The 24,412-nt window shown below is 33.8% G+C and overlaps 1 protein-coding gene across 1 annotated transcript; it reads right to left on the bottom strand.

Moving 5' to 3' along the window:
* Positions 1-11,873: 11,873 nt before the first annotated feature.
* LOC105348845 (cysteinyl leukotriene receptor 2-like) lies at positions 11,874-19,383 on the bottom strand. The gene is made up of 2 exons (XM_011458415.4): positions 19,034-19,383; positions 11,874-14,299 (listed from the first exon to the last, which is right to left on the bottom strand). The coding sequence occupies exon 2, from the start codon at positions 14,286-14,288 to the stop codon at positions 13,140-13,142; it is 1,149 nt and encodes a 382-aa protein (XP_011456717.1). The 5' UTR covers positions 14,289-14,299; positions 19,034-19,383; the 3' UTR covers positions 11,874-13,139.
* Positions 19,384-24,412: the final 5,029 nt, after the last annotated feature.

The following is a 24,412-nucleotide window of genomic DNA, read 5'->3' as shown; positions in this document are numbered from 1 at the left end:
AAATTAATTTTTAGATCCTAAGTAAAATTTGCAGGTTACGAAAACCTTACTTGAATTGTAAACAACTCATCTTGGAAAAAGGGATTTTAATTACGTTGATATGTTTGTCCTTTTTATAAAACTATCCAAGAAGTGACTCTGTATAAATGTTGGTTTTCATAAAACAATGAAAGGTAAAAATTATTGCATGTACTGTTAACACCTAGGTGTATTGTATTTAAGGGATAGCAGCGTTCGACTCATCATCGATCGCAATTTCCTAAATCATAAGACTGCTATCTTTCTCTTTTACCTGGTCATTTTCTAAACGATTTGTAATTTTGTCTATTTTTTTTTTGACATTTACATGTAATGACTGGTGAAAAAAGGACAAACATAAACACTGTCATTCGGTCTGTATCAAACACCCTTATTCAATAAATTGTGGCGATAACGAACAGTATTCAAAATCTAAATTCTAAAAGAACAATACGAAACCGGAGCAGGGGTATCACTGACCTCTACAATAATTAGGGGTAGGATCAGGTGCCATGGAGGAGTAAACATCCTCTGCTGACCGGTCACACCCGCCGTGTGCTCTTGTCGTAATCGGGAAAAACGGAAAAATCAATAAACAATTTGATGAATAATAATGGCCTAACAATAATTATGATAAACGTCACTCAGCATTCGACCTAGCGGAAGATTAAATTTGCTGACAAAGTAGTTGTATCGGCAAAGAACTTGAAATGATGACTTCAATCGAGATTGTTGATGGTATTGTTCTACCCTTTTGACTTTCTCTCACCAAGCTTCACAAGCTTCGCTTACATCCTGGCTGCGTTCAAGATCGTAGCTGCTACGTAGTTGAACGGAAAGCTAGCGTAGCCGCTACGTAGATATTCGTAGCCTAAATAGTTTATGCTAAGCATCAAATTCAAGATGGCCACCTTAGTTACCATTTTATAACAAACATGAAATCTATTTACTTAGTGATAATTTGTTCATCCTTTAAGTTAAATTGAATATTAACATGTATATTTCCGCTTGAAATTAATAATTTATGTCGATATAATTAGTCTTTAGTTGAATATTTCCAACTTCAAATCTGAGACTTAGCGGCTTATCTAGCGGTCCGTTCAATAGACCTAAATATTGACGACCTAGCGGCTAAGCTAGCTGCTATGATCTTGAACGCAGCCTCTGTCAACGCCCGATGTACACTAATCTTGTACAAACTGAAATGATGTGCAAAATATTTTTAAAATCGATGTATTTTACTTCTTTTATCTATAAATATAATTGAAAGTAATTCAATTTAAATATTTAATACTTTTATTCATATTTATTTTAAAGTTACTGGGAGAACTACTTTGCGGAGGTAAAGATTAAAATCTGATCACACGATCTAGTTTAACAGATGTTTGAAAGTTTTCAAAAATCAGTTTCTGTACACTCCCGATTCATCGTAGAATTTACACAAATTAACAGCAATGTCATCCCCTACGATAATTTAAAACTTGCCCAAAAAGTTTTTGCCCGTTGATATCCTCCCTTCATCATGTGACAGACTATATTTCCGGCGCTGACAGAGGTGAGAGCGCTGCTTGTGTAGCACGACCTCTGGTAAGACAATGCCAACTTGATTGTCAGTAGCTGTCTTTGTGTTAGAAATTGATCGTACATGTACGTTGAGCATGGCCTTGCGTATTAAATCAACTTGGATGCAAAAACACCACTGCAGGTGATGAAGGTATTTACAACATAAGAAAGGATAGTTGACGATAGACAAATTGAAGTCATCATGTGTATCATAAAGTTTTATCGTTATGTTGCCATCGATTATTACCGGTTTTGTATATATTTGGACATTTTCTTACCATCTTCACATCAATAACAATCGATTTTTGCAATTATTGCTCAGCGATTCCGGCCCTAGTTGTTGTTTTCTTTTCTCTTTAAAAATAATCAAACAATAAATATTGATAAATTATTCTTTGGAATTCAGTCAATGGACACAGCGTTAGTAGAATTGATGCATAATAAATGAAGCGTTGCCTATGCAGAATAAGATAAGTTGGATCATAATTAAAAGACACAAAGTCCCTGCAAAACTGATATATTTTGCACTAATTGGTAAACGAATTAGCAGAGAAATATTCAGATGAAAATTAGTGTTCATTTATTTTTTATCAAACAGGGACAAGCTTCATGCAGAATTCTAATATGCTGACTGAATTGTTGACTAAAGTCTAAAATAACTTTATGATCAAGGGGCCTGGGTTTTTTTCAGCAAAAAAAAAGTTTCTACAAAATACAGCTCGTATCGCTTTAATTAATCGCAGTTTGTTTGTTTAATGACCTTTTTGTGACAGGAACGGTGTTTTGATAGACTGAGATTTATCAGTTTTTTAATTAAATCAACCAAACCAATAAGATAACTAAATATAAATCAATCACACAAGTTAAGCATTTTCAAAAAGCTTACCGTCTTTAAAGCAAACCCTAAACAACAATTAGTTATCAAAGACAGTTGGGTTTTTTTTACATTTTTAAATAGTTTTAATTTATAATCCAGAAACAAATAGAAGAAATATAACTCCGCTCAAATTTATGTATTTACTGCCTAAAATTTTGGCTACAAAAAAATAATAATTTCATTTTTAAATCGCTTGCCTGCTTTTAGTCTTTTTCACTGAATGTTCGACGAACAAGAAATATTGGTGTGGCCTAAAAGAAATAAATAATTTCAATAGATATTATAGAATATTACTTTCAACTATTTGAACCTGAAAATTAAAGGCTGAATTTCATTCGAAGCAATTTGTATTGCTTTATCGTTTTCTCACTTTTAACATTAGAATTCTATGAAATTGAGTTAAGTCGTACGTGAAAAAGGTCATCAGAGAATTTTCTCCCTTGCGCCGAACAGTTTAACCAATGAAATGTAAATATTCACATCATTTATCTTCTACCAATCACAAAGGAAAGGAAGTGAACAACCCGGAGACCGTAAATTATTTCAACTCTTAATACCATCTTTCAAAGAAGACGGCAATAAAGCAATAGGTCTATGGGCCACATAGCCCACCTGAGCAACACTTGACATAATAAAATCAGCTTTATGAAGTCATAAGTTATATCACATACTGAGCATTGCCATTCTCAAAGACTCTTAAACAATTGTTCATATGAATATAATCTTACATAAAACTTTGAACTCCTTGTGTGGCCCAAAAAATTTTCTTTAACAACTGCGAATCAACAAATGTCAATATTATTGCATATAAGTAATGCTATATACTATATTTTTTAGATTGATCAAATATCTTTCCTATGTAAAAATCGACCCCTCTCCTAATTATAGTTCCATCCTTTTAATTTGATTTTTTAAGATTTTTCTCTATATATAAAACTCTACCTGAGATTGCTTCCAACCAAGTAACAGATCCTCTGCGTAATTGATTTTCGAACAGAAAATATTTCTCTTTACGTTCCAATGTGAAAATTCAATTTTTTATTTAACCCAGGGATCATGGTTTGAACAAATGTTAATCTACACAACCTGAGGATGATTCCGCACACGTTTAAGCTTTTTCCGGCCAATTTGTTTTTGCGAAGAAGATTATTAAACAATTTCCCCATAGATATTCCTTATTAAAAATATGACCCACGATTGTTGCCCCACTGTACCCCCAAGGATCATAATTTGAACAAAACTGAATCTACACTACTTAAGGATGCATCCACACAAGTTTCAGCTTTTCTGACCAATTTGGTTTTGATAGGGAGATTTCGAAGAATTTTCTCTGTATATTCCTATGTAAAAATGTGCCCCCCCCCCCCCCCAATTGTGGCCCTACCGTATCATGGTTGAAACTTGAATCTAAACTACCTGAGGATTCTTCCACACAAATTACAGCTTTTCTGACCATTTGGTCTTCGAGAAAACGATTTTTCTCCATCTATATTATGACCCACCCACCTCCACCCCCCTCATTGTGACCCCAGCCTATCCCCGGGGATCATGGGTTTTTTTTTCACTATCTGGCGATGCTTCCACACAAGTTACAGCTTTTTCGGTTAATCGGTTTTAAAGAAGATTTTTAAAGTTTTTTACTATTTATATTTTTATGTAAAAATTTTACCTTCATGGAGCCCCAGCGTACCACCAAGGTTAATGATTCAAACAAACTTAAATTTTACTCTACTTGAAGATGCTCTTATACACTTTGAGCTTTTCGGACACTGGACTAAAAGTGATCAGAAAAGCTCACTTGAGCTTTGAGCTCACGTGAGCTTAAAATTAAGCTTGTGAAATTCAATTATTATTTTCTCTAACCATGATCCGTGGGGACAAGAAAGGAAATCCATAGTTTTACATACAAAGATGTTGAAACGATTCAAAGTTTCTTTTATGTTACTTTTATTCCTTATATTTAATGAAATTAATGTATAACTGATATTCATTTGCTTTATGTAGACTTTAACAAAACTTTCGAAGGTCAAAATTTAAAAAGAGTTTTAATGTTAATAGAAATACATTTTTAATGGTAATAGAAATACTTTTGTATCTAATTTAAGATGGTACAAGGCTTAAAGGACACCGGTGAATATGTGATTTTGTTACTGACAATATATCAAATTTACCTTAAATAAATCTTAGCAAAGATAAGTCAAATTTTGCTTTAGCAAAACGATATTCTTTATTAAAATGATTTGTACACTGTACCACAAAAAGCAAATATGTAAGCCAAATTGCTTCATACAATATCTAGCAATTTATGATAATTGCATAATAAACTTATTTTAAACATATTTTATTGCATGAAATTATGCGTATTATACAAAAGACCTATGTTATAACAAATTTTAACACATTTTATAATATTCGACCTTTGAGATGAGCTTCCAGTTTGCTTATCATTTGGCCACGCCGGATAATAACATGTAATGTAATGTGATTTGATGATCTCTTGTGACTAGTTAATGTTGAGTACATTCATCATGGTAAAATAAAAGTGCATTCAAAACGCGCATATTTCTGTCAGCCAAAACTACATTTGTTTTATGATGGCTTATTTTTTATTTGCATTGATTTTAGAAAGAACTGGAGATGCTTATCCGTGTGTGCTTGATCTATAACTTTGTTTTGAAGGCTAAAATTGGCTACATATTGCTCTTAATACAAAGCAAATACCTCATGCTTCATATTTGGCATTTATCATTAGCTGTAAACAAACACCAAGCTCTCACTCAGCTAATGAAATACCAGTGTTGTGGAGAAGACCCAAGTCATAAAACCACTGGCAGTTGGTCCTGCGGAGCAGATTGTTTATGGCAAGTTATGTCCTTGCACAATATTCAATATAAATCTCTCACGGTTTTGAAAAAAAAACCAAATGCAACCAAAACCCTGTTTATGTAGCAACAGAGGTTTAACGGATATTTTCTCTATTGAAAAATGTTACATTAATATCATTTTATGTTGGGTTTTATTGGCAGATTTACAAAAAGCAAAAGAATTCATTCTTAAATGATACTTGTGTAATGATAAAGATACAGATCATTTATTTCTAATTCAGAGTCCAGAATAGACAAGAACATGACATACATGTATAAGAGAAATATATGCCAAAGAATATTGTAAAAATATTAAAGTATAACAGTTATAGCAAATGACAATGTTAATTCCAACGATATTTCGCTTAATAGGAGTACTATAGCATGTTGTCATTGATAAATGTTCCCACTAGATTAAGAATTTCCTTGTCTTTAATGTGTCGATGGGGTCTGAGGGTTGAGTAATAAAATATTAGGCAGTTATAGTTTTCGTCTCTAAAATAATAATTGATTATAATTGGCCTACATATATATAAACAAAATGGCCTTCCCGTACTTAGAGTAAAATCATAGAAATAATATTGTCGCCTATATTGAAACTGTAATAATTCCAAAGGTTAACATCATATATGCCTAATTCAGGAGGTAGTGATTTCCTGCACCACGCCCTAGCTATATATCCTATTCAGGAGGTAAACCCTCAGGTCACGCTCACTGCTGGACGGGCACTGTACAACCTTTACCTGAAGGCGTACCCCTGTCCTAATTCTACTAGAGTATCAGCAACGATAAAATGATTAAGCTAGGCTAACCTCCAAGAGGACCGTTTCTGTAATAGCCAACTAGTGGTCGGCCTCTAGAAAGAATAATCTTACCGTGACCAGGCTACGCTCAGGTTACAGTAAGAATTCGTCCCATATACTTGCAATGTAGCAGCCGCGAAGCGGATCAGCTTCGCGTCGATTTTAGTCTCTAAAAAATAATCTGCAGTGGAAAATCACATTTTCATACATAACAAACCTTTTTGAACATGCATTTGTAGTTATTTCCACAAAATATCCATTTAATGAGTCGTACCAAGGCATTTTGTTAAAATACACGTTTAAATTTGTCTGCCATTTTATGGAAAATTGCACTCGGAATGTCTCGGATTTTTTTCTTTAACACGGCGACCATAAACAGCGAATTTTCAAACGTGATGTTAAAAGTGGCGGTGATTTCGTTGCAAAAAAAAGTTAATGTGATAATATGGGATTATAAAAGAGCAACATTGTAGGTATATGACCAATCATATGAAAATTTAGGCGAGATACAGCGCGATATAGTTTTTTATTTGCTTCGAAGCGAGTATATGGGACGAATTCTATCGTTAAACCGGATCCGTAGGACATCTGTCATTTTAACGATAGAACATTCTATCTAGTCAGCCTTCAAATACGACTAGTCTAAAATGATCGATGTGGCAAACCTCCCTCTTTGGGCAACCCACCCATCACATTCGTACTTTCGTAATTCCCAAACAGTGCGACGTGCTCGTTTTCTACTTTTTGTAGGTCACGTGCAATTTCAGCTGGTTGCTAAGCGACTATACAAGCACAATCGTCATTGGCCGTACGCACGATTACATTACATAAAACATAAAATAAAACTTGTATTCGGAAACCGAGCGGTTGGAAATGGTCAATTTTGTTTGTATGTTAAAATCTACAAAGATATTTTATTAATTTACCTTATTTGATTACAATTAGTAGCAGAATAAGAAGTTAAAAAAATGCAATGGTTAGCTTCCCACGAAACAAAACTTTTTTTCTTTTGGAAAATCTAATCAAGCGTTTTCTTTCAGTTTGTTTTAGGTTATACATCACAGACAACATTTTTCGTATAATATTTATAATCCATACTTTGGGCATTGGCTCTAACTGATTACAATAGTTTTGTTTCTGTTACTGAATAAAGTCAGATAGCTATTTTTTCTAAATAGTTTGCGTCAATGAGTTTGTACATTTCTAACATGAGCAGCCAAGCACAATTTATATTTAACTTATCTATACTACTATACTTAACAAATAGACTAGAATTTTTGGGCTTTCATACTAAGAATTGGAAGAGTACTGTCCTTTGTTTTATATATTTCAAATATCATTGGTACCTGAAGATTACCAATTTGTTTTTATTTTTTCTCAATCAAGCTTCGATAATCAATAAACAACGAAAATTCCTTTTAAAAATCCGGAAATCATCGGGATATTTTTTATTTTACATTCTTGCGCATGCGTATTTCATTCACGCTAAATCACGGGAGGCTCTCTAGTTTATGTTTCCACAATAACACATTTGCATGGATAAACTCAGAAACAATATTAAAATTTACAAATACGTGTAAATTTTCATTGAAAATTTGTCATATATTCTGTTCATCAAATATTCCGTTCATCAAAGGAAATACGGGAGATAACTCTAACTCAGTGCATTTTTAAATAAGAAATCAAAGTACTGAAGTACTGACGGAAGTTGATTTTATCGATTATTATTTATCTTAAAATCATCGATATGTTAATTTGCTTGGCAAGTAGTTTATAATCTGTATTTGAATTACGCACATTTTTATAATATGAATTATCGGACTTTTCCGACAAGAATTTCGAGAAAACCTCTAATGAATCATGTTGTGTAATATTTAATGATAGAATTGATTTCATCAAATTATGTATCGGTATTCGAAATATTTCAAAACTTGTATGGATCCAACCAATAATGAACTTTAGTCTCGTTCAATCAGATGCTCGGTTATCTCCGTTAATCTTCGACAAGTAAGAGATACCAGGTCACGTGACAGCTTGATGATGCGACCTCTAAATATAGGCTGACTCTCTGCTTGTAGGAGATAAACGGAGACAGCCGATGGTTGAACGAGACTATATTGAACCCTGGCGTAGGAATACATAAGACTATTTTAAATCTGACTATTTCCAAGATATTTATAAATAAGTTTCCTTTAAAAAAATGTTTCGGCGTACATTACATCGAATTTATCGATTATATTCAAGAACTAAGTCTTGTCAGCGGTGATAATTTGTGCGTAGGTCCAAACACTGTTTCAGTTTCGGTTTGCCAGAGTAATCCCGAGATTATTCAATGTCAACATAGTGTGTTAATTCGAAGCGGGTAAAAAGTTGGTAAAAAAGTGTTTAATTCGTCATTAATATGAATTAAATTTTTAGATGAAAGGTATTTACAGCCTCAACATGGTTTGTTGTGAATAATTTGACTGTTATTTTCAATGCAGCTTCATTTATTTATTTATTTTTCCAAAATCGTTTCGGAGCGATTCTGCAATTTTTTGCTACATTAGGGGTATATGGAAGGCATTTTAACTGTGTTGAAGGCCTTTCCCGAGACACAGTTAGATTATCTAACTAAGCAGAGTGTAGTGAAATTAATAGCATTATCTTAAGCTGAAAGTTTGGTTATGTAAATGTCAACAATACGGTGAGTCGGTGTATCTATAAAATTTCGTAAATGTCCGATATCATATGCAATGTCAACCCGTGCACGCACGGGTCAAAGTCTAGTAGTGTATATTATTGTTTTTATCTAAGCAAAAAACTTACGCAGTGTGCTTTGAAACCTCTATCAACAGAAATTAAACCAAACGTTTATTTCTCATATTTGAGAGTCTTTATTATCGTTGATAGTGACACTCGATAACGGAATCAGATGGTGTTGAGATGACCAATTTGCCACCACAAATACGAATACTTCACACCCTTTATTGTCGCAAGCATCTTTCTTAATTTATTTTTGTAAAACACGTTGGAAAGTCTGTTACACAGTTTTTCTTGAATTTGAGAGAACATTTCCAGTAACCAAAAAGAAAATATCAATACAGCTCATTATTCTGTATCCGGTGTCTCGTTTTCAGCACTCCTATGTCCTCATCAGTGAAACTTTGAGAGGTTGCAACCACTGCTTGTTGGGATTCAACCAATACAAACCAAGACTACGCTTTACCAATGCTGAGGCGTTGGCAAAGCTCTCTCTTATTATAGGCTTAAAATTGATTTGTTATTAATTTCCATTTGTAATGATTTAAAATTCGCTCTGTCGTTCGAATAATGCAAAAGTCCTATCCTAACTGGGGGTCTGTACAAACTGTTTTCTTTTAGAAATTATCTTTCTAATTTCCTGTGTGGGATTAGTCATGTTTTGTTTCTGTTAGTTCTTTATAATGTATTGTCAAATGTACTCGTATGAAAATTTTTATAATGATGTACATGTAACACTACGACCGTATTTGTCATTTTCAGTGAATGGCAAGTTTATTTTTAAATCAAAATGTCTTTTCTCTAAAATACCGAGTTGAAAAAAAATATACTGAATGCATTCACCTAGAGAACCTGAAACTGGGAGGGGGGGGGGGGGGGGGGGCATGTCACCACACCTGCTACCCCCGACCCCTGTCGGCTTGTATGTATTGTAGTAGAGCCTGGGCTCTTGTTTATTGTGTTTAAAGTGTATTTTTAAAACTATATTTTAAAGTAAGTTTTATTTAGAGTAAGATTTCCTATTTTAAAACCTAAGAATTATCTTGACGTGAATAAAGGAGAATTCACCGATTTCTTGAAATTGGTTGACGCAAGAATGAAATCGTTAATTGACAAAGGATTCGGGTGTAGTTTAAAACAAGCGGACCCTATTCTGCCTAAAGACGAAGAAACTTTGTGGCAAAAGCACGTGTTTGGAAAGAAAAGTGCCGAACAGTTGCAACACATCGTTTTCTTTTTACGCATGCAAAGTCTTTGGACTAAGAGGATACGACGAGCACCACGAATTGCAGTGTGAGCAGTTCAAGATCGGAGAGGACAGCGCTGGGTGATTTATAAAATTCACTGGCGGGAATTCATGCGACGCACTGGTAATAGGTGCGAGAAAAGTGTAGGAAAGTGCAAGACAAGCAGTGAACAGATCGAAATGGGCGTGTCAAAGATCTTGGATCCGCCGTTGAACAAAATAGCGCGTGTAATACCGATCCCCCGAGAAAGAAAGTTAAGTATTTCGTGTGACAAACTTTCTGCAGGATCTAACAAAGTCAAACAATGCCGTTTTTTTGCTAATTGCACCTTCAATTTCAGCATTGGAAAATTTTTAAAAAAAAAACCCTGCAGAATATGCTTTTTTGGGAGTTGATTTTAATCAACTCTCCTATGCAGTTACTCTGACAAACCGAAAGTGAAACAGTGTTAGGACCTTAGCACAAATCATTGCTGCTGACAAGACTAAGTTCTTGAATATAATTGATAAATTCGATGTAATGTATGCTAAAGCATTGTTTTTCAAGGAAACTTATTTATAAATACCTTGAAAATAGTCAGATTTTAAATGGTACGGACAATTTAAAAATGTTTGTAGTCGTATGTATTCCTACGCCAGAGTTTAATATCGTCTCGTTCAACTCGACGCTCGGCTGTCTCCGTAAATCCTTGTCGGAGATTTACGGTGTCAGCCGAGCGTTTGGTTGAACGAGACTAGAGTTCAATATTGCTTGGATCCATAGATCCATAGAAATATTTCTATCACTGATACATAGTTTGACTGAATTAATTTTATCTTTAAATATTATTCAACATGATTCATATGGGGGTTTCTTGACATTTTTGTCGAAAAGGTCCAAAAGTTCATATTATTAAGATGTGCGTAATTCAAATTAGAAACTACATGTACTTGTCATGCAAAACAGCTACATTTAAGATTGGTCATCAATTTCTACATGTTTTTTCCCTAAGTTTGGAAGTAATATAAATAGTACCAAATTTTTATCAGTGATATTTCACAGATACAGAACACTTTTACCTCATCTGCATAAGAAACGCCCATCAAAAGGTTCTGTATTACAGATACAACACAGACAAATCATTCAGTAAAAGTGACCAAGTCGTGTCACAAATGGAGCTTAGACTCCTAGAACGCTGTACAAAAAGTCAGTCAACTATAAGGAAATGACAGAAAGTGTCTGGTGGTGCGCTATATGTAGGTGTGTAACAATAGCAAACAGTTTGTTCGAATTTTAATTTAATTTGAGTAGGATAGTTTCCCGTGATTGATTACCGCTTTTCTATGCCTACTTAAGTGCTTAATCATAGTTATATCATTATTGCTTTCTTTGGCCATCATGTAGACAATGTGTTCCTACAAACAAATTTTAAAAAAAAAGGACTGAAATGAAAAAATGACAATTACAAACCGTCAACCATCTCAAAAATCTATAAACCGAAATACAAATTTAAAGCAGAGCAACACAGACCTCCAAAAAGATAGAGGTAGTATTAGGTGCAAAGGAGGATAGGGCATCCTCTGCTGACCGGTCGCACTAGCCTTTGTTCAAATCAAAAGTATTAGGATTTAATTGCATGTACAAGTTACTAAAAAATGAAAACATATATTTATCGAACAGACACTTATAATAATAAAGGCATACGTACAGACTGTGCAGAATTTCAAAACAATCTCTCTTTTTAAGGAAACGTTATAATTGTATAAAAAACAGCTATAAAGATTTTTCATAGTTTATTTTTGTACAAATTACATGTATAACAAAATAAAGGAATTGAAGCTGGCACATATTTCAACAGAAGTGCCAGCATAACTTGTCAGTTAACGTAATCTCCTGACTTGTTATGTATATTTGAACAATGCATTTCATACAACTCTGCATATGGACTAATTTGAAACCTTATAGAACTTTTTAAATTAACATTTTTCTTGATTTAGAGGTTGAGAATCGATATGAACTTTTGATCCGCTCGTCTAGTAGATCTAACGTCTTGTCATTCATTAGTTTTGAATCTCAGATCTTTCAGACCCTTGATCCATCCCTTTTAAATGAAAATGAAGGTGAGTTACTCAGAATAGAGGGCCAAGTAAATTTACCTTTCAGATTTAAAATTTCACAAAAATTTGACGAAACAGAGACTTTATACTATCGACAAGCTCGGGTATTAAAACACAATAATGGAAACAGGTTTCTTAAAACAATAAAACAGAAAACAACAGATGATAAAACAGTAACCAATGATAACTATATTGAATAATATAACGCAATCATAATTTTCCCAAGATAGACATTCCCAAAAAGCATTTACGAATTAAAGAATCAAATAAAAGCAAAAAAATAAAAATTTCAAACATTTCGAACAATTATTAAAGGGGCATGTTCACGATTTTGGTCAAAAATTATTTTTCCTATTTTAATATTTACAATGCTTCAGAAAGGTATTTTTAATAGGCAACCGAAATTTGAGTGTCATTTGTTGAGTTGTAAACGAGTTACAGAGCTTGAATATCTTCGTTATGTAAACAAAGCGTTTGTTTACATTTTGAACGTAGAAGTAAAAAATTCAGTTTTAAACCTAAAACGAATGTATTAAACGTTCGGAACTGTTTATCTTTGCTTAAAGTAAATAAAAAGATAGAAAAATAAGCTGGAAAATTATTTTTTTCTGGTATATTGAACCTCTGTAAACAAAAACAGGGCGCGAGCCTTGTTTATGACAAAGAATTGTGAGCCCTGTATCTTGCATACAACTCTACGGGTGACTCTCAAATTTAATACATTTCTAAAGCAATGTAAATAGTACATGTTAAATATAACATAAAAATATAATTTGACAAAAATCGTGTCCATGTCCCTTTAATAAAGTGTACAATTACATAAGATTGGTTGTTTGAAATATCACTAGAAATTGGCTTTTTTGCTCGATTGGGTGAATTCTAATCGTTGTACAACGATCTTTTCATTGACGAGAAGAACAAAAATTCGCCTAAACCCAGGAGTGCGTAGTGTGGGAATTATGGGAGTTGTGCGAGTTATATCTCATCAATGTGTTGTGAGATCGTAGAAATCCTTCCGAATCCCTGCAAAACATGCCCTTAAGTCCGCGCCTAAAGTAGGCGCCTGTAATACTGTAAAGGAAAAAGTTAATGCAGTAGTTCGCGTAGAAAATTGTCCGTGTGATGTACAACACCCCTTGCCACGACTCCACATCATACATCGAGTCGTTCGTGGAAATGTTCGTCACGTGTTTGGAATAAAAGAAATTACGGATCCACATGACCAAAAATGGAATGTTAAAGATCACAAAACAGAAAGAAATGACCAGCAGGATGGAGGTGAACTCCAAACGTATCAGCGCCTCCTCCGACAGAATCCGACTTTTCTTCTGCTTCCTCTTCCTGGCGAAAAGTTTGTTGATGATTAGGAAGTTCATCAAGGAGATAATAGTTAACGGTACGAAAGTGATCAACAGTCCGTAAACGCTGTCCAAGACAAACGAGACAAAACTATTGCTGGGGTAGGTCGTGCAGTACTTTTCCCCTGTTGCACTGACAAACACACCTGTGAGGAACGGTTTGTAGAGCACGAGAGAGAGGGAGGATAAGTAAATGAACACTACAATTTTACGAGCACTACTTACAGAGCAGATATCAATGCGCCGCAGCGGATGACAAACTCCAATGTAACGCTCTACCGTGAATGCGACGATGAGCCACACGGATGACATTCGTGAAACATATGACGTATACATCTGAAACTGGCACAAATAGTCGATGTCAACGAAACTCACTTTCCAATGGGGATCTAGGTAGACAAGTCCGCGCCGAAACCATTCCACCATGACGTAACAAAGCAGTGTCACGAGATCTGTCGCGGACAGCGCCGCGAGGTAAACACTAGCCGAGAGGTTCCGCATGCCCTTAGAAATGAACACATTGAAGGAGAGGGTATTCCCAACAAATCCCACGATTAAAATAACGGGAGTGAAATATGCGTAAAACGATCTCCCTGTTTTATAGATCCCAGGGTAGTCCCAAGGCTCTTGCGGGGGCCATTTCAGTGTGATGTTTTTAGAAAGGTTTCCAAATTGCATCTGTTGCAGCATGGCATCATATATACTTTGTGTCGTTTTCATGGCGGAAATTCCTTAAAGAAAGAAGAATTAGAGATATGTGAGTTATCAATGACAGTGAAAAAAAAAATATATGAAATGTTGTCAACAATACCCATGTTGATTTATTGACGTCATGTTATCTCAAAACAAGAGTAGGTTCAATTTCAAAATTAAACTGACACAATAATAAATATGAATGTCATTAATGTATGCAGCTGTTTATCTCTAAATCAATGCTTGCATGTTTTTATATCTGTTTTTGGGCTCGTCTAGGTGTTGTACATGTGTAACAGCTGTATAAATGCTGTAAATATCAGTCATCGTTCACGACGCAATCAAAGACAAATTCCCTAATGGCGTATTGCTCCTTTGATGCTGCATTGATCATACCATTGTACTACCTCTCAATCAAAATGTAAATTGATTTGTTTTGATATCGCTCACAAACAGGCCATATCTCACTAGTTATTATAGACTTGGATACTCGATTTATTCGTAAATAATGGCTCATTTAAACTTAAAAATGCTTCAAAATGTTAAAAATGATAGATTTTACAATGTCAAGTGCCAATGAACCTTCGAATTGTGAAAACAATATTAAGATAAAAATTTTGTTAAACGCTTTCAGTTTGAATCATTCCCCATCATTATATTAAACATGCATACTCTTCGATAATTGAGTGTTTTGTAAATAAAAAGCATGATTACCTCGATTTAAATGAAAGTTGTGGTAACTCTGGTCAAAAACGCGAATTAATGGGGATCTTAATCAGACAAAACGGAAGACTTAATATGTCACTTTCATTATTTATTTTGCCAATCACTCGAGAAAGAAGGCTTCAAGGATGTGAATGCTATGTCTAATGCATTCAAACGCTTTCTTCTCTTTGATGAATTATCTCTTTTTAAGTGGTTCAGACTTTGCCAGAATTTCTCGACGCTCGCTCAAATCCGGAAACAGGAATCTGGAGTTTTTTTCCTGAACGGTTAAAGGCTATTTCCTGCATTTACATTCAAAGAAGTTTAAAAATAACGTCATGTATAGAAATGACGAATATTACTTTTATGAACGTCATGCCAGTATCTGATTACATGTAAGTAGCAAAATAATATTGCTAAGCTGCTAGACAGACGTACCATTCCCTGTTTTGTTCATGTACTATACACTGAAAGTTTGGAAACCTACGCTTGTACACATGTACACAGAGTGACAGTACTACTCGTTCACAGGTATTTTAATTCAGGGTCGGCCTCGCGGGACTAAGTCAGGGTAAAAAAAGAAGGTTAAGTTGTTTTTTGTTCAAACACAAGTACAATCATTACAATACATTATGACAAAGAACAAATGAATCAATAAGTCGCGGTTGAATGTCAGTTTTGATTGTATTTATTTGTTTTAAGTGGATGGTGGTGGGGGTTATTGATGTGTCGATTGTATTTAGTTTTTTAAAAGGGGATATTTGACTTTTAAAGGATTGGTGGGTTTTTAATAAAATAATGTTTTACAAATTTACTGCGGAAGCATCTTTATTCGTTGAGGTCAATGTTCGTGGCTAGCCAAGTTTGTCCTGGTTCGTGGGGCGTTATTTCGTTGGTCGTGTAGATACAGTTTTTTTTTTTCAATATATGCCCTAACATTTAAACATTCTTTAAATCTCTTAAAAATACACACACACCATCTCGAACCTGTATGTATGTAAAGTATTAAGTTATAACCGTTTATATTGATTCAAAAATTAATTATGACTTCAACATTTTGGCATATTTTAAAGATTTAGTCAAAAATGATAGAAAATGGTCCACTTCTCATAGTTTTTTGAAGGGGAAAATGTGTCCGCAGCCGTCGCCTACAACGAAATGAATATAATTTATGTGATATCAAATGATAAAGTTATTATGTGTGTTTCATCGTAAGCGACAGCTGCGGACATATTTTTCTATTCAAAAAACTTGAAAGTAACTGGTGTCTTCTGCTCAGTTTTATGATTTACGGGAAAATGCCTTGTTTGTGACGTCACAATTAACCTTGTTAAAGTCTAATCAGGTAACTATTTATATATTCTTAATTCATTGGTGTTTTTTATAGCATTGAATCATGATTTTTTTAAGTATACACTCTCATAACTGCAGGGGTGTGTGCATACAAATTGAGTAACGCGCGTTAGCGATTTAGGTCCGTGGTGATGTAAATTCGTGGGCAAGGGTTACTCACGACAGTTCCCCAAGAACAATTATGATACTTGTAGAATCTGCTTCCAATTATTGAATCATTGATTGATTTATTCTTAATGGAAGTCTCGAAGCGGTCAAAGTGTCTCAATTTCCTGCACTATAAAAGGCTGCGGACAACACGAAGACCATGGATTTATTTACCGGATGAAGTATTTTTCATCATTAACTTTTAGCAAAAGACTGTCTGTTTGGGCAAAATCAAAAGAATTCTGGACAAGAGATTTTTTTTTGGCCGGGCTCTGCTGAAAGCAGAGTCCTGGCTGTAGGCAGGCAAATCGCCAATGTTACCATAAATAACACAACTTCAAAAGTAAACAAAATACTAAACAGCGTCAAAGTAAAAGCTTCCGCTATACCAAATAGTTACACATAGAGCCACGTTTTGTCCAAAGTGTTGACATTTTGTTTCTTTTTTTCGATTTCGAGAGAATTGTCTATCTTTTTTAGTTTTCCTATTAATAACGTGTTTTAAAAACAAAACTATGCATTTTGGACACATTCAATGCGCATTAATTTCCATGAACTACTTTGCTGCGCGTTGAAGAAATGGGGATTTATTATATAACGCTTGTTGCAAAATTCAAGACAGCAACTGTTCAACTTTTTTCTACTAGACAGAAATATTTTTGTTTATAGCCGCTTACAATATTTGGTCGCTCTCTGACGCTTTGCCGACATTAAAGGCATGAGAGAGAGAGAGAGAGAGAGAGAGGAGAGAGAGAGAGAGAGAGAGAGAGAGAGAGAGATATTTTCAGTCTCTACTACACAGTATGCATTTACACACACCAAAAGAGCCCGGCTTTCAATACTTTGATTATTATTTCTGGTCAAGAGGTTTGATTTGGTTTATTAACCACGAAATACCCCAACTCAACTGTTCTATGAGTCGTCAATTTTTTAACCAAACAGAAATACTTTTTAAGCTTCAGCAATTTAAGGACTACGTCAAACAATTAACACCATCTGATGAATTAATAAAGATAAAGTCTAGCATTATTTGTGTTAATTGTTGTAAAATTGGGTATTTAGAACATTCTACATTCTACATTTAGAAGAACCACAAAATTCCACATATTTAACTTCAATTTGCTTTTTATACTCAAGGTAATGAAAAACTTCATTTTTATTCTTAGTTTTGGGGAATTTTCAAAACATTAAATATAATTTAAAAGATAAACACAATTTGTATTAAAATCAAATATGGGGGTTAAAAATGCTATATTTCAGAAAATAGATTATGTCAAATTGACTATTTATTGGTCAGTTCTGGTTGCCATGGCAACGGCCACCCCAAAAAATAAACTAAGTTGATTTTCACCATCAAACCCTTTAGCATTTGGCATTTTGGAAGTATTTGTTTGAATGGCATCCTTTGATTCTTTGGTTTTTACAGAGAATGACTCTTAAAAATTCTTTTTGAGTATTTAGAATTGTAATGTCTGAATCTCTAAGAAGTTTTGGATCTGTTTTTACATTTACGACGCGATTTTTATCGAATAATATTCATAAGAAAATTTTCTAAATTTGATTACAGATATAATTTCATTACCCTGTTTATTTCGAAAATCTGCTGTTAATCACAATTCCCTTCTTATAACTCTATTATATAAGGTTTGCGACTACAAAATAGAAATATCGATATCAACAAATATTCACCTTTGCTCGAGATATTCGGTAATGCTCAATAGTATCCAATATTATAAATGTGACTTTTTGATCAAACAAATTACAGAGGATAAGTTTAGAGTACCTACATGCTAAGAGAGACCTTAGAAACCTTATAGGTGTTAAAGAACCGACATGTACAATAATGGTGCCGTGTAATTACCCTCTTATTATCAAGTTTGGTTTAACTGACTGAAAGTGACTTCAATTTTTTTTCAATAAAGTTCATTTGGGTAAACAACTGGTGGAGATGTGGCATTCAACCGGTCTTTAAAATGCATTACTATTGTAACAATAATATAATTTTGTTTATAAACAATGCAATGAAATTTTTACCATATCTAAAAATGACATGTGGTGATCACGAACAGTGTTCAAAACCAAAGGTTCATAGGAAAAAAGCAAACAAAAACAAGCATTCTGAGAGTATATCATAAGCAATACACGTCCCCTATCGGTTTGTGGAAATTGTGAAAACAATGCACTGTTATGCAGAATATCGAACCCGAACATTAAAAAATTGGAATATCAAAAATTAATTTTCTCGAAAATATGTCAACCAGACGCTACTAAAGTGTAAACTTGATCTGTAGTTTGACATTTTGAAGCTGTTCAGCAAATTTCATATTATTCCTCAAACGCATAAAGAAAAAAAGTATGGAAAACTAAAGTGGGACAGACAGACTGACGGACGCAGGGGAAGGCTACAGTCCCCTGCGGTGAAAACCGGTAGGGGACTTATAAAATCAATTTTGTGGGCAATTGTAAATAAACAAGAATAAAGGTAGTTATAGCCAAACTGCTCAGAGTAGAAGACATCCAATTTGGGTAATTGTAAATAAACAAGAATGAAGGTAGTTATAGCTAACCTGTTGAGATTACAAGACATCCAATCTAAGTCCTGAGAGGTACAATGCTTCCAATATATTATCAACACGTGTGAAAACCTACGGGAAAACAGATAAACACGTCACTCCTGTGCATGATTTTAAATCGCGTACATGTATCTCACAGATGGATGACAATCTGTATAGTAATTCTGTTAACGATAGCTTCCAATTCACTGTTAAAAAATTGAAAATATCCAAAATAAGAAAAATTTGCAAAATATGTTGGAAAAAATCCGCTGTGTAAAAGAAAGAGGTCCTGTTATAACGTGTAGAATGCAAGACAATGCCAACCAGGGAGACGTGCTAGCGGTTGTGAATGAAATCGAAGTTGGTCAGGCGCATATTAGATACGCTGACACCGGCTGAACCAATGAATTTATCAGATCTTTTAGCTCCTTAGTTGTCTGTAATAGTTTGTTTAATGTAAGCAGCTAATGGTGGTTTGACAAATGACAATTAAAATTATGGGCGTTTTTAACGTCTTCACGGAATGAGTCATTAAATCAATCTACATGTAATTCAGTGAACAAAATTCACTGCGCAATTACTTTGATACACAAAGTAATTTTTAAATCACAATATTCTCACTAGTGATCATTATTAGTCCCCTACCGGTTTCACCGGAGGGGACTATAGCTTTCCTCTGCGTCCGTCAGTCCGTCTGTCTGTCTGTCCGTCCGTCTGTCTGTCCGTCCGTCTGTCTGTCCCACTTCAGTTTTCCACTGTTTTTTTCTCTATGGGTTTGACGAATGACATGAAACTTGCTGAGCAGCTTCAAAATGTCAAACTACAGATCAAGTTTACACTTTTGTAGCGTCTGGCTGACATATTTTCGAGAAAATTAATTTTTCATATTTAAATTTTTTAATGTTCGGGTTCGTTATCGGGCTCGGTGTGTATCAAATAAATTTCTACAAACCGGTAGGGGACGTGTATTGCTTATGCAATACTCTCAGAATGCTTGTTTATTTAATTTTCGCCAATTTGCAAAAAACTCACAACACTTTATTCTGAACAGACCACACTAACAATCGGTAATTTCGACATTTGTTTCACTAGATACGATTTTGATATCTTTGAAAACAATAGCGATATTGAATTTACTTATTTGAGGTATTTGTATATAAAAAAACATGAATATTACGTATCATTATGGATTTCATTCGTAAAAGATAAGATAGATATTATACTCGTGTAAAAATTTTTAAAAATCTTTGATGGACGGTTCCCAACAAAGGTGTGTAATTATTTGATTAAATTGATAACATCTGCTTGTAGAAGGCGTGTTCGAATCGACGCTTGATTTATTTTTCACAGTTTGGTATCAAAAAGATTTAAAGTTATGTCGAAGTTATCTAAGATTGTTAATTTATATTCATTATGGTTAACTGAGTTTTACTCAGTTCAATTCAGGTGGTATGGGCCATTTGTCAATATCAATGTGGGTTAAAGTATATAATAATTAAAATACTTTCATCGATTTAGAATTATCAAATTTTACAATATTTAACCAAAAGAAAAAAGAAAAGATTCGTAGTTGAACCTCTAACCAACTACGCTACGCTATAAAGTGACAATTACGGGAATGAAAATATTTATAAAATAACATTTGGTATTATTGTCCATTTCAAGAAATAGTGCATCACAACATGGAGGTGCCCCATACCACCCGTGTTTTGTTTTAAAGCAAGAGGAAGTCACAGGAACCGACTACCGTTCACAAAGCCTTGTTATAGAACCCACTAAGTTATAGCTCTATAACATCTATTCCTTGAAGGACAATGGTTCAAGCTTCATTGACCTCAGTGGCCTAATTTAATGACTGTCTGGCTATAAATTACAGACTGGGGGGTGTTTTAGTCAATGTACAGATTTAATGAGTTTTGCAAATTGTGCTGTAATGAGATGATGCTATACTAACTTGTTTATCAAACAGGTACCGCATTGGTTAAAGCATCATTATGCCCTTTACTAGGACATTATTCTTTTAATGCGAACTGTGTTTATCTTTTACAGTAACCATCTGTCGCTGTTCATTTATTAAAAAACAATTAAATGCGTAGTACATGTTTTCTAGTTTGTTACCAAACTACTTATACAATTCCCGTTACCAATTTACCCCAAAAATCATTCTACGGTTTTTGTAAGTTGAAAATTGTGGAAAATCATTTAACATTTAAAACAATGAAAACCATCATGAATATTCGATAAAATTCTGGTTACGATTCTCTGAAGACCGTAACAATAAAGCGAATGTAAATATCAGATCTATTGATTTTCATCTTGAGTAGCTTAAAGTTAATGAGATCGTCAAGACACTTAACGCTTGCAGATAGATTGTATAAATATTGAAACGATATGCTTGAAATCCAGAACTTCAGCGTTTATACGAAGTGTTTACGATCAGGAATTAAAAAAAAAATATCTTGGTATGGTTTTTTTTGTCTTAACCACAGAACAAAGATCGAAATGCGGAACATTGGCTCTTTCGTTCCTATCATACTTGGTACAGACACAGATAAACAACCACACATATAAACAGAGGAACAGACAGTAACATACGGATAGAGAGAGATATAGAAGAGTTCATAGAGCGCTATAGACGCAGAAAAAGTAATTCATAGAAACAACGCACATATTTTTACATAACTGTGTTTATGTAATTGCATGTACATATGTATATTCTATTTTATCGTTTTCATTCATAAGGCTTCTAAGCTAGCTACTCTCAGCTTCATTGAGACATGGGAAATGGACCCTAACGGAAGTATTTGGTTGAAGATTGTTTACCAGTCTGCAGACATTAGAATAATTATATACAAATTCTCAGTCGCAATAACATTTGATATTATCATAGGTGTAAAGATAATCGTTAATCCATCTCTACAATTCGCAGCGAGTGTCAACATACACATAAAAGGCAGGCAGTCTGCAAATATGACCTTCTCAATCGGTCAGTGTTGTAACGAAACAGGCGCCAAAATTTTCCAATGCATAAACTGCACGAAATTATGTAATAAGATTCTTTATGGAGCAAAAACAAGACTAATTTATCGTTATCAACAGGCACCTGGCTGGATACTTAATGTATATTGATTCGGTCAAAAATATGCTCACTTTTAAGCTTCGTTTATGTCTATACTTTGCAGATGACCTATCGTATACATGTAGCTATTGCATATGAATTTTTTTATCTCGTATAAATTTCACAATTAGCGGAAATGTTCATTTACATGACCACCTCTTTTAATAAAGTTTTAGAAAATTGAATATACATTTTTCACTTTTTGCAAATGTCCCTCACAGTTATAACATACGAATGAAGGCAATGCAAAGAGTATTGCAGACTATTAGACTTCAGCAATTGCTAACTTATACAATTGTGTTGAAAAGTAATTAGAACACTAGAGAAATCGCTGACTGTTATTAATTGAATGTATATCGACACACTATTGGAATGGTAAACATGATCAAATCAAATGACACCCGTCTTTAATTTATTTTTACATTAAAACCGCTTTCATAGGACAAACGTGAAACATTATGATATAGATCAATATTTGTTATCTGTTTTAATCAAACTTCACTGAGGTTTATATTAACGGCAAAAGAAATTGCATTGTGAACAATGTGCATGGAAATGATTAGATCAATGATATAATATAAATGAAATCAAATTATTTTCCTCAAAGTTACGTACAGGTTTTAAGAACCTATTTTTATAGAAATTGCATTATTTTTATTTCATGCTCTGCATCCCAAAGTAAATCGCCAGAGAACAATGCTGATGAAACAATCAGATCTGCGGAATCATTAAGCGATGGATTGTTTTTTTTTCTAAATTTATTTACACAAACTAGTGCATTAGAGCTGTTTCAATAAGCAGATGCATATGCGTAAGGTTTTGTTATGTTTGGTTAGCTGGATTGGTCAAATAAATGGTTTTCATCTTACATCTCCTCAAAGCTGTGATTTCCGCCGAATGTAACAGAAATAATTGATTCTTAGTTTTTACTTTATAATTTGCTACAGTGCTTTGTCAGGTTTACACATAGGGTCTTTCTTTAACACAATTTCATCTGATGATGGTTTCACGTAAAAAGAAAAGGTGACAAGAGTAACAATTAATTTATAAGTATGATTTATATAGTTAGCCGATTATTTTCCTATTTAAGATTAAGCATTAAAGCTTGGCTATTTGTCGACTTTTTTTATTTGGCTATCGTAATCTATACTACTATATTAAAATAATGGACTCGAATGTTTGGGCTTTAATATCGAGAAATCAGAACAGTGCTGTCTTTTGTTTTATATATATTTAAACATCATTGGTACTTGAAGATTACCAATTTGTTTTTATTTTTTCTCAATCAAGCTTCGCCAATTAATAATCACCGAAAAATTCTTTCAAAACTCCGGAAATTATGTGGATTTTTGTATGATTATATATGAGAATAGTCATTTGTAAAATGACTATACAGATCGATTCGTAGTGTTGTAATAGACTAAAACACCTGAAAATGTAGATTTATATCAATATATAAATCGATGAACAATTATTGCGATCTTATTGTTTGAACAATGTGCATGGAAATGATTAGATCAATGATATAATAAAAATGAAATCAAATTATTTTCCTCAAAGTTACGTACAGGTTTAAAGAACCTATTTTTATAGAAATTGCATTATTTTTATTTCATGCTCTGCATCCCAAAGTAAATCGCCAGAGAACAATGCTGATGAAACAATCAGATCTGCGGAATCATTAAGCGATAAATTGTTTTTTTCTAAATTTATTTATACAACCTAGTGCAAATAACCAGATGTATATGCGTAAGGTTTTGTTATGTTTGGTTAGCTGGATTGGTCAAATAACTGGTGTTTCATCTTACATCTCCTCAAAGCTGTGATTTCCGCCGAATGTAACAGAAATATTTGATTCGTAGTTTTTACTTTATAATTTGCTACAGTGCTTTGTCAGGTTTGTGTAAATTCGAAGCGAGTAATAAACGTTGGTGGAAAAGTGTTGAATTCTTCATTAAAATGAATTAAATTTTAAGAAAAACATTTGAATGCTATTTTCATTGACTGATTAATTTTCTCCAAAATCGTTTCGGAGCGATTCTGCATTTATTTTGCTACATTACGGGTATATGGGATGCGGTGGTGAAGGTTTGTTCCGAGACACAGTTAGAGTATTCTAACTAAGCAGAGTGAGTGAAATTAATAGCATTGTAGTCTGAAAGCTTGGTTTTGTAAACATTAACAATACTGTGTGTTCCGTCTCCGGAATAATTTTCAATTTTGTCCGGATTTGTGTTTCTCTTTCATAATATAGAAACGTTGTACAAACGTTT

Source organism: Magallana gigas, chromosome 5, assembly GCF_963853765.1.
Source record: "Magallana gigas chromosome 5, xbMagGiga1.1, whole genome shotgun sequence".
In the NCBI taxonomy this organism is placed as follows: domain Eukaryota; kingdom Metazoa; phylum Mollusca; class Bivalvia; order Ostreida; family Ostreidae; genus Magallana; species Magallana gigas.
This window is presented reverse-complemented; position numbering and strand designations above follow the sequence as displayed.

Bases quoted from the DNA above. Each gene is read 5' to 3' on its own strand.
- LOC105348845 (XM_011458415.4), bottom strand. From the start codon at position 14,288: ATGAAAACGACACAAAGTATATATGATGCCATGCTGCAACAGATGCAA.